General features: G+C 39.0%; 2 protein-coding genes across 2 annotated transcripts in view; both read left to right on the top strand.

The window, feature by feature from the left end:
- The first annotated feature begins 861 nt into the window (after positions 1–861).
- Positions 862–6306, top strand: dazl (deleted in azoospermia-like). The gene is made up of 9 exons (XM_061060339.1): positions 862–971; positions 1668–1790; positions 2271–2362; positions 2843–2894; positions 3001–3067; positions 3188–3327; positions 3701–3781; positions 4478–4548; positions 4960–6306. The coding sequence occupies exons 1-8, from the start codon at positions 969–971 to the stop codon at positions 4520–4522; spliced, it is 603 nt and encodes a 200-aa protein (XP_060916322.1). The 5' UTR covers positions 862–968; the 3' UTR covers positions 4523–4548; positions 4960–6306.
- A 643-nt stretch (positions 6307–6949) lies between these two features.
- rftn1a (raftlin, lipid raft linker 1a) overlaps positions 6950–11378 on the top strand; it is a 27834-nt gene continuing 23405 nt past the window's right edge. Inside the window, exon 1 of the mRNA XM_061059172.1 lies at positions 6950–7232. The gene's annotated coding sequence lies outside the window, so the exon portion shown is untranslated. The remainder of the gene's footprint in view (positions 7233–11378) is intronic.

The following is an 11378-nucleotide window of genomic DNA, read 5'->3' as shown; positions in this document are numbered from 1 at the left end:
ACGTGTAATAGTTTACCTATATAACTTTTTAGATGACTATTCAGCAGCACATTTAAAATGACGTAAAATGAAGTAAAATGTATACTATTGTTTTCAACCCCATTTGTATGTGACATACGTCTTTAAATGTTCTTTCCTTCACTTAAGTTTTATTCATCTATCTCTCCTTTTTTATTGTACTTTATTATTTTTTTTAAATATAATATAAAGATATATATTATTTTATTTATCTTTTTATTTTTTACTAATGCTGACTAAACCTGTTTTTTAAGTAATGTGGTTGGCTTTATTGTCACTGGTACTGATGTTATGGCTGCAGTTATTAAGGCTATGTCCACTAAAGATCAAGGACCGTTATTGTACATTACCAATCAAGGACAGATGGGTGCAGGGTGATGACAGTTTGTTTTGTTTTTTTGTTTTTTGATTGTTTTTTGATTTTCTTGTTTGTTTTAAGTGTATGTTTGGTGGGCATTGTATGCCTATTTTGTCATGTCATGTTTTGAAAAAAAAAAGAAAAAACAATAAAAAATGTTAATCACAAAAAAAATGTTCTTTCCCCTTGTAGACTACTTATTACGAGGAAAGGAAGTATGCATGTGCAAAAGACTATAGGCCTATAGGGTGGTTCGAACTATTTTATGAAATTGTAATCTAATCTTTGGCAAATTAGTCAACTTCTACACATTTACATTGACTATTTATCAGAATGTTTTTATATCACGATTTACCATCAACTTTATTCTAAGTTAAGGTGCAGGCTCCTGCATACATTTCAGTTGCAAAAGTTGATTAAAATTGAACTTTGTTTACCTTACAGAGCTCGCACCTGATTGGCTATCAGGTAAGTCATGTGGAGTGGGCGTGGTTAGGCTAATGTGAGGTAGCTGTCGTTGAGCAGAAGAAGCGCCGCTGCGGCTTGTCTTTGATTGTTGCTGGTTCATTTATTAGTTTTAACTATTTTAGATATGGTAAGTTTCGTTAACAATTTTATTTGCACAACTATATGCTGTTAGATGTCTAGCCATATAATCACGGTGTTTCATTGTATCTTATTTTTTTATTTAGCGATATGCTAGCTAACATGCTTCCTTTGAAATGAAACCAAAAAAGGCGCACTAGCATCCATCGAGCAGCTAGGTAAAAGGCCGATTAGCAGGATTTAGCACTGTTACGTTGTGTTTTATATTAGCAAAAGCTAATTTTTGCGGTTTTGTCGATGCTATTTTCTTACCTTTTTCGCGGCTTCATCATGCATGGAAAATTCTCCAACCAAAGTTTCCATGTTGTACGCTTCAAGTATGAACGAGTAAATGGCTTTCGACTGTCGTTTTATTGTCACTTTAAAAAAGTTTTATTTGGTGTCAAGTTTAAGCCATGGCCGAAGGCAGCTTTGAATTTGTTAACATATCAGTGAATAGGAAAAACTGTGATTGTGAAGACACTAGGTTTCGATATATATCCCAGCTGAATGTTTTACTTCTGCAGCAGGGGTTACGTGGAAAAAGTGTGCGATAGCCAATAAAGGCATGCATAATATGGACATGTAGTTTAGACTAAGGTGTGTGTGGAAATATAAAAGCTGCTTGATTGAAAGAAAAAAGAAAAAAAAAGATACGGTTTCTGCAAGGTTCAACTTATTCATTCAAACGTTGTTTTGTTTCAAGGATATCCACAAGCCCAGGAGCAGCACCCAGACTTCACCTTCCCTGAAGTTGGCAAATGGCTACATCTTACCTGAGGGTAAACTGACCCCCAACGCCCTGTTTGTTGGTGGGATTGACATGAAGGTAGGTTTAGATGTATTCGGCTCAGAGTTTGACAATTTATGAAACATTGTGTTCATAAATTGTAATGTTTTATGATCGAGGACCAACCAATTGACATTTTATATGGCCTTTGATATACAAACAAGGTGTGTCTGTCTTTCACAAAAAAGTTAATGTTTGGACCTAAATTGTCTGGCAAAGGATGAAAAGTGTTTGCCCTGAAAATTTCAAACATACGTGGAACTGCTGCTTAAGATAATATATTTTTTTAACTGTAATGTCAACAGCCAGTCAAGGATACAGATTGTAACTGACTTGCCGTCCCCAGATCTTGGGTCCAGGCTCTTAAGTATCTTAATATTGTGATCAAGTGTTTATCTCAAGATCATTATTTAAGTAAAATACACATTTTCCACATTGCATCAAATGCTTTCATTCAACAGTTTGCAAGTAAAGCAATGAAAATTCTATTTTTTTCTGAAACAAAATGTCAACCTTCAGGTGGATGAAAACGAAATGCAGGACTTCTTTGCCAGATATGGTGCTGTCAAGGAAGTTAAGATTATCACATACCGTGGAGGAATCTGCAAGGGGTGAGTTTAATTACAGTAGTTAGGAGATCCTCAGGAGTGATCGCTTGATTTTAAAATACTTGGTCCCCTTTTGGGTTGCCTCTTAAACATTAAAAACAAATCTTTTTACAGATAACTACATAATATATTGTGTTTAGGGACTCGAAGGGAATTAAAGACTAACCCTTATGGACTAGTGTATAGCTGCACGGCTAATATTTATTTTCCTTAGCAAAACATACATAAAGAAACAATGCAATAATAGATTTGTGTCTCACAATTTTCCCCTTAAGTAAATTATCTGTATTTGTCAGAAAACGTATGTGAAATTGTTTCTGTTTAAAGTTGGGGAATTAATAATCCTGCAACAACTTGCATGATATTTAATTGTTTACTCCATAAATTAATTTGCGCTCCAATTCCTTTCCTTATTTTGAATTGGATATTGTTATTGGATTGCTGTGTTTTTGTAATTTGAGTTTTTTTTTTGTGTATTTCTAGGTATGGGTTTGTTTACTTTAATGAAGATGTCAACATTCAGTCAATCATTGAGGTGAGTGTACATCTGTTTTCTCAACTGCTGTTCTATTATCTTCATCTCAAATTAACCCTCATATTTCCTTTGTACATATTCTTTCATTTTTTTGTTGTTGCCACAGCAACAGATCAGTTTTAAGGGCCGGAAACTAAAACTGGGCCCAGCTATCATGAAAGAAAGGAGCGCACGTAAGTATTCAGTTACACTTAAAGGGAACTTCTGGGGTTGTTAAGTTAGCAATTTGGGAAAAGATCCTGCCACTAGATATGATTGTGCCTTTGCTACCGTATAACAATTTTTAAATCTAGGTTCCATGCCGTCCCGTCTGGTTGGCCCAGCACCTTGGATGAACCCCATGCAGTACTTCTACTGTGCTTGCTGTTCACCCATGGGAGGGGGCATGGCACAACCTTCACCTATCCTTAATGGAGGTAGCCCCTACAATCAGGTAAAAAAAATAATTGCACATACACAAGCTATCAGTTATCTTACCTCATAGAAATAAAACATAATGGCAAGTAAACACTGTTGAGAGGGAATTTGTAACGCGGTCACCAAATGCTCTATTCTTTTAGGAGCACTGTGTACATTAAAATGAACCTAATTTATCAGAGGGGAAGTTTGTTCACTAACACAGACAAGAATAGAAGTGAGAGGTGGATTAAAATAAATTTAGATGATAAAAACTCAACTTTGCCATGATATATATTAATGATATTGCTAATCTTCACATGTTTGTGAATAATTCAGACATTACCAGCTGATAAAAACATAAGTAGTGTGTTGTGGTTGAAAGTGGTTCTTCTGGCACTTTTTTGCAGCCGTATTCGTACTCAAACTTGGGAGGGGTCATGATCCCACAGATGCCAATGAACTACGCACAGAACGCCTATGCTTACCAGGTACACACACACACACACACACACACACACACACACACACACACTTAAACGCACCAATCATTAAACAGCATCCCATGGAGGGTCTCCAAGAAACTGCAAATATCCTGATGCAAATGCAGGGTTCATTCTGGCCTTGCACACCACCCTACTCCACCTACCCTCTCACCACCAATCTCCTATAGAGGCAAGTCTGGGTTTGTCTGTTGCCCTCTGTTTGACCGCTGACCACTTCCCCCCCCCCCCCCCCCCCTCACACGCAGTACACTCCAGCTCACTGGACAGCGGACCAGAGGACACGGCCTGTCAATCAGGTGACTCCGCCTGTAGTGGGAATAGGTTAAGTTGTCAGTGTAATTTAGTTTCAAACATCATAGGTTGGTTGCCCTTTGAGAAGGTAAATGACAAATCTGGTCGAGACTCATTAGACAAACAAATATTTGACATTTATAAAAGTCATGTTAACTTGTAAAAATAGATATGAAAAAGAAAAAATAGCGCCCACCCCAAGTGTTTCTGGCTACAAATTGTCCACGCATTGCAATTTTCATGCAGGCCACTAGATGGTGCTGGTGTCCAGTGTTAAGAAGAACTGAAGCATCAACAGCTATTTTATATTATCCTCTACTTTACAGCGTCTATTTTAAATAATTGGTATTTTTGAAGCATTTCTTTTGTAATTTTCTACTCTGTTTCCAGAACTTCGTGGACTGTGGAGTCCAGACTATGCTGACTGTGTTGTAGTCCAAACGTCCTGCGGCCCCTGCAAGGTAACACACTACTTTAAGTAAAGACCTGTCATACATAGGATACTTAAGTTACAATGTGCAGTCAAGGCTCAAGTGTTTTTGGGTCAGCCAACTTTTTTTTTTCTCAAGCAGGAGGATGTAAATCAGTGCAAATACTTTCTGTGGGCGCTTTTAATTGGAAGGGACCTGCATGTTGTCCTTCTGTTACACCTTGTTGCTTGTCCCCGTTTTGCTGTTTCACAGTCACTTTGCATCTCCTTCAGCTATGATTGTTTGAAGTCATGCCCTGAATAAATCCATTAATTTTCTGTCCTCTGTGTCCCTTCTTAACTTCAGTAAATTAAAAATGACTTATCCTGATTGGGTTTGTAATTGAAGAAGGGAACCATCAATTTTTCTTGTGATGTGGTTTTCTGTCCCTTGCTCCCTCAGGCACGGGCTACAGTGAGTGGATGCAGACAGGATGACATCTTGATGTGACGGACGGCAGGAAGCGAGCCAACTCCTCATCGTTTTCAGGAAATCCCTCTTCTCTCCTCCCCTCAACTTTTTTATGAGACCCATTTTAACACCAGACTGCCGAAGCTCTCCACTTAAAACTGTACTAGCTTGATTACAGTTTTTGACCACACTGCTCAAAAACTGCTGTCATGTGTTCAGACCGCTTTTAACTCACATGAATCACAGAAACAGACACACAGGAAGAGCAGAGCACCTTCACCGTACCTGTTAATATATGGGCTCACATCCTTTTGTTTTCTTTTTCTTTGTCCCAAAAAAAAAAAAAGCTGTGAAAGACTTTTATGCTCACCTTTTGTGCCTATTTAATTTTTTATGTTTAATTTATTTTGGACATTATTTTAAATGTATGGGTTTTTTTGGTTGGGCTATTTTAGCCTCTGCGAGGGCTATATAATATCTATTGTAACAATGTCTTGACAGCAATCTGGTGGTTTAAGCATTGGTGAAGAATTGAATGCCCCTCTGATGAAGACATTTCATTAACTTGTCCACTAAAGCAGCAGAGCACTTGTTCATTACATTCATTTAAAACACTCACATTCACATTTCGGCCTTATTTTTGTTTAATTGGGTGTCGATTTGACTAATGAGCGAGCCTCATCGGTATCACTGTTTTTCTTGTCTTGGTCAAACACCAGGCTTTTCAAGTAGAATTTCTCGGCGCTTGTTGTGGCACACTGATCATCTGTGCAGTGTGACTAAACCACCTGGTGGGATTCACACAAAATGACAATCACGGCATCGATTTCTTTCCCCAATATGCAATCAATTTATATTTTGAAAATGAAGGACATGATTCTAAGTAAAGTGCTCTTAGTTTGGTTCAAACGTTCACTGTACATGGTTCATTTTAAACTCTTTCTCAAAGGGGTATTATATACTATAGTTATTGGTGATTTTGCACTAATAATTTTACTGACATTCAATTACTGAAAAAAAGATTATTTTATCTATATATTATTTCCAGAAATTGCACTCTTATTTGTCATTTGATGCAATTCACTTAAAGGACATTGTCATTTGAAAGGGGCACATGTGGTGTATGTCACAGTTTGGACTTTCTATTACCTACTTGTGTGTAGTTTTGTTTGGGCATTATTCTTGGGGTCTCCAGGGTGCAGAAATCTGATTGTCTTGATAGATGCTTTGCTCAGACAGCCTGCTGACTGCACCGTTAGGTTCTGTTCATTGTTAGTGTTCATGTTTTTCAGGGATTTGTTTGGAAAAAAATAAAAGTTAAAATGTGTTTCCATTTAAGCCTGTGATAATTTGCTATTTTTATTTGCATCATTTTGACTGCCAGTTATGATTTTAATCTTTCATCTGAAAACTCTTTGTATTTGATACTATAGGAGAGCAGGTGATTTCAGAGCATGCTTTCAGACTGATGTTCCCACCTCTGCTGCTCCCCAGCCACCATAAGCCTGTCAGTCTGGCTGCTGCTTTGCGGTCAGGGTTGGATTCCCTGTCTTCCCTGGCAACAAGCCCATCATCTTTTGGTCATGGAGCGTTTTGTTTTTGTCACAGTCTGGTGGTGTGACTGCGCTCCCCGGGGTGCCCTGTACTGCCCGCGACCACCCACCAGTCAGCCCCACCCAGTCAGACGTTTCTGAATTATGGATACGTCTGGATAGCTTCTTATGAAATATGAATTTTTCAAAGTAGAACGTTGAAAGAGACAAACACCTCCGATAGCCACGCGTGACCATCTTAACCAAAAACTTGTCAATAGTGAGGCAAAAACATCTGCGAACAGTAAGTAGGTTTATCTCTATGTTGAACTGTGTACTGATTCCTCTGATCTTTTTCTATGATAAAAAAAACTTTAGGGTGATATTAGTTTTAAGTTTAAGAAAAGGAGAAGGTTTAAATAGTTTCTCAGAATATCCAATGTACGCGTATCAGACAACAGGGAGGAGAGAGGATGTGTGCAAAGCTCCCTCTTCTCTCCCTCACACGCGCAGGGTGACAGAGCTGGACGGAGTGTTTATCACGAGCTCCAGCAGCACTCAGTTGTAGTTTTATTAATGGAGGATCTATGTTTTCCTCTCATTGGATCACAGTTTATCTGAGCCGTGACGGGCACAGGGAAGACATTAAATAGAGGACGGACGCACGCCGGCAGATTGAAAGGTGAGGAAGATTTCAGCGTCGGAGCTACTAAACTGGGAACGACTTGATTGGTGAGTTTAACTTTTTTGCCGTTTCGTCACATTTCGAGAAGATAACGCCAACTTAGGAGAGGCTTGTTAATATACAGTTTTATTAGTATTTTTAACGAACAAACCCAATTTTAATATTTCCTATAGCGTTTTGTCTCAAAGCAGTTTAAAAATGTGGTTTCAGCGTGTAATTTAAGATTTCGGGTTTTTAATCAACTTTCATCAGTCAACAACATACCACAGGCGGAAGTGCTCCACTAAAATTAAGGTCATGGAGAAGTCCAAGAAAGCCTTTTCACAATAAAACTTATAAAAGAAAATTAAAAAAAAATAAAGAAAAATACCTGCTTCACTTTTACAAGACAACGGGACAGTTATTTGATTTGTGTGATGTCGTGTGCCGTTTGCTATCGTGACGCAACGAAATAAATCAGCCTCTGTGCTTAGTGTGAGGTTGAAGTGAACTCTCGGCGTGACGGAGTAAATGTGCCTCGCGCAGATGGAAGAGGGAGAGAGAGAGAGAGTGTGCGAGCGCGCGCGTGTGTGTGTCACAACGATAAGATTTGGTGCGTAAGCGACCTGTCATGTTTCATTTCCCGTTCACTAAACTCCTGGCGTTAACGGGCGGTAGCAGCAGCCCGCCACGTGCTGTTCGGCTAGTATGTAGAGAGCAGGGAGGAAAAAAATGTAAAACAGAAATGTGTCATTTCAAGCTTCAAGGCTGTACCCACAAATGCATGGGGCATCAATTAGTCACATGGATATGTACTTACAGTTTAGCTTGGAAATCTATTTGGGAGCATCAATTGTGTTGAGTGCCACTCAGGTTATTATATGGGCCATGCAAACAACAGGCTGATATGTAGAAGTCATCAATCATTCTCAGAGATTGATATAAGTACTTAAGTGCATACTTCAGGGTCCAGTAAATTGATGCCCCCATCCAAACAGTTCTCCTTTGTTCATACACTGTTCTTTTTAGGGCAAACTAGGCTCTGCAAGCAGCTGTGTGACAGCCCAATACATCAATGTCATAATTTGTTTTTATCCTCCCTATGCAGCCTCATTAAAACACGGTTTGAGGTGATTACTTTGTTGCTTAAGGGGAATCGCTCCTCCCTCAAGGCAACTTGACATGCTCCCAGTCTGCTCTGTCTGTCTCTGTTGCCCCCTCTCCTCCTCCTCCTCCTTCTCCTCCCCCTCCTCTTTCCCCTCAGTCTGTCCTTGTTTTCCTTCCCTTTCCCCATCCTCAGCATATCCCATCATCCTTGGATAGACTCTGAGTGCTGCCCCAACCCAGTGGGAGGGAATCCCACTCCCCAGGATTCAGTCTGTCACCTCTGATTTAGAAATGCAGTGATAGGAATACAATATGGCACAACATTAGTGAAATATCTCCCTATTTATAATTTTTTTCACCAACAAGCAGCAATAAAAATGGATACATTTACAGTCAAAAACTAACAAATGTCCCTTGCAAGCCCAGCACAAACAAAGAGTAGGACACATAGCCTCCAAGTCAGCCCATAAACATCTGTAGCAGAGTAGACAGGAGGCAAGCAGGGACAGTTTTATTTGATTATACTGTTTTATTAATCCGTTTACTGCAAGAAAAAAAAGCTACTACTACTAGTAAGTACTTTTTATCAAACACAACAAAAACGTGGGTTTCCTATAGAGGTTGAAGTGAAAAATGAAGCTTAAAAAATTCCAAATATTCTGACTCACTAAAGCCCCCAGGTATTAAAATAATTTATTTTTTACTTCTTATTAAAGACCAAATTTAGAAATACTATGGTTATTAGTAAATCTTTTTGGTAGGCTAACTATTAAAGCCACTGCTATTGACATTTGAAATTTTTGCTGAAAACTATTCTTTATACAGATGTATTAATGAGAATTATTAGTATGACACAGTGTTGTGGTACCTCTCAGGGTTTGAATTACACAGTGGCTTTCGCGGGAGCCTTGCTTTACGGTGTGCACCATGACTTCTCACAGTCACATGCACGCCCATGCATACAGTATAGGTGCACGGCAGCGCGGTCAATAACAGGGCCACTGCAGAAATCATTACTACTGCAGACGGTACTGCCGTCAGTAATATTTCATACAGGCACAATAACAACAACATGAGATTCATGCAATAAGTTTAATAGCCTAATCAGAAAACAGAATCACAAAGCAGCTGAACACGGGTAACATCTTTCTGCTTCTCAAACACTTCAAGAACACATCACTTGAACAAAAAAGCTGAGCGTTGTTTAACTACTGTAACTTGCTTTTTTTTTTTTTACCAAAGTAGGAAATGAAACAGCTGTCTGCAGCTCGTAGCTCCCTCTCTCTCCTGTCGCTCTTTCACTGCCCCTTCACTTTCCTGACGTTTCATTTTTGTCTGTGGAAATATTTTTAAAAATCCCCTTAAACGTTTTAACGGGAAGCTTTCAAGGGAGCTTTTGTCCTCTCCAGGGAAGCCAATCTCCCCTTAGTTTCCTCGTAATTCGAACTATGACCATACTGTATCTGTAAAGCACAAAGTACTTGTAGTACCATCCGCTGAGCTTGCTGTTATTAGGGTGCTTCAAAGTTAAATTTTTGCACTTACATTAGGACCACAAAAGAATAGTGATTGTTTGGCAGCTAGAAGATAATAAACTGGTGCCGTTAAAATGTTCAAGTAAATTGGCCTATTGTCGGCTTAATGCAGAAAAATCTGTTAGCAGCTGATAAATTTCACTGCAGAAACATTTAAGGGTCCATTTGTGATCATTTTAGAACCATTTCATAATAAGAAAGTTCGTCCCCCAGAGAGTAATTATAAAACATTCCTCTCAGGGCATTCCCCCCTCGCCACACAAACTAATATGAGGGAGCTGGTTATATTGATCTTATCAAAAAATTGGGCTCAGAGATTCAGCATCAACTGGCCGTATTCGGGTTCACCTCATGGTGAAGTTTGTCCATCGCACAGTCCTCAATGTGTAGTCAACCTAACGTACTCAGAGCAGCATTACTTCTGCTTGATTTACCATCTACATGACTAATGTTAGTTACTTTGCTTTCGTCCACTTTTAACTAACTTGAAACATTAGATGACTTTACAAAGCTTACTTTATGTTTGAATAAAGCTGAGAAAATGAAATCCAGCATATGTCAACACAGAATGTAAATTGAAGTTTTCAATTTTCACCAATATTGCAATAGTGCTGACTCGTTTCTCGTAGGAAAGGCTGTTGCTACCTGAGACAAAAAAATATGATTTTTAACTTTTTCACAGTTGTAGAGCCTTCATGCTGGTTCTATTTATATTTACTTACAATTTTCCCAAACCGGCACCGGCCTGTAGCTCTTTCTCTGAAGGGAATGAATGCTGCTTCTTGGAAAGCGTACTCCCTCACTTAGAGGCACAGGAGGTAGCGGAGCAGTGGCACAGTGCAGCCGGATTATGCTTTTGCGCAAATCTGCTGTCATTTCAAAACTCTCGGTTACAAGAGATTCTCTAATGAGCCGCTCACCGCTTCGTCTCCCCGTCTGTCTTCCTCTTCACTCCATTCTCTCCTTCTCACGTCTTTCATCTGTCTCTCTCCGTTTTCTGCTGTCAAGGCCTTTTTCTGCCTGTTTGTTTGTTGGAGAGCAAGCGGAAGATTCTGTTTGAAGTCAACATGTAGAGAAAAAAGGCCTCGAATGTAGCCCCCAAAAAAAAGGCCTCAAGTCTTGAAGGCACTAGAGTTTCTGCCGTACTGCACCGACCACTGCTTTTTCTTTTTACATCTCTTCCAATTATGAACTCTTTCTCCAAATCTCACAGACACATAGTTCATCTGTTGTAGTGAGGCTTTTTATTTTAAACAAATTGTTCAGTGTGTGGTGAGAACGAGGATGAGATGTTGGATCCAAGAGAAGAGCTGGAGGCTTCTCTGGACCAGGACTAGAACCAATCTAGTTTTATTTGAGAGCAATAAAAGCAAATGCCACCAGCTAGATAGCAAGTAAGTTATTGTGATTTTTTTTTTTTAGCGCTGCATAATGCATTATGCATAAAGTTGAATAAGTACAATGAATTACAGTGATCTTTTTTTAAATTGAGATCATTTACATATGGATAGCGTAGAAATAGTATTTAAACAGGAAGGCAAAAAGTGAGTCAGATGGGAAATGGATCCAACT

Source organism: Labrus mixtus, chromosome 16 (genome assembly GCF_963584025.1).
Source record: "Labrus mixtus chromosome 16, fLabMix1.1, whole genome shotgun sequence".
Lineage (NCBI taxonomy): Eukaryota > Metazoa > Chordata > Actinopteri > Labriformes > Labridae > Labrus > Labrus mixtus.
This window is presented reverse-complemented; position numbering and strand designations above follow the sequence as displayed.

Coding starts and splice junctions, on each gene's coding strand:
- dazl (XM_061060339.1), top strand. Junction 2,363..2,842: donor CGTGGAGGAATCTGCAAGGG/GTGAGTTTAATT, acceptor GTGTATTTCTAG/GTATGGGTTTGTTTACTTTA. Junction 2,895..3,000: donor ACATTCAGTCAATCATTGAG/GTGAGTGTACAT, acceptor TTGTTGCCACAG/CAACAGATCAGTTTTAAGGG.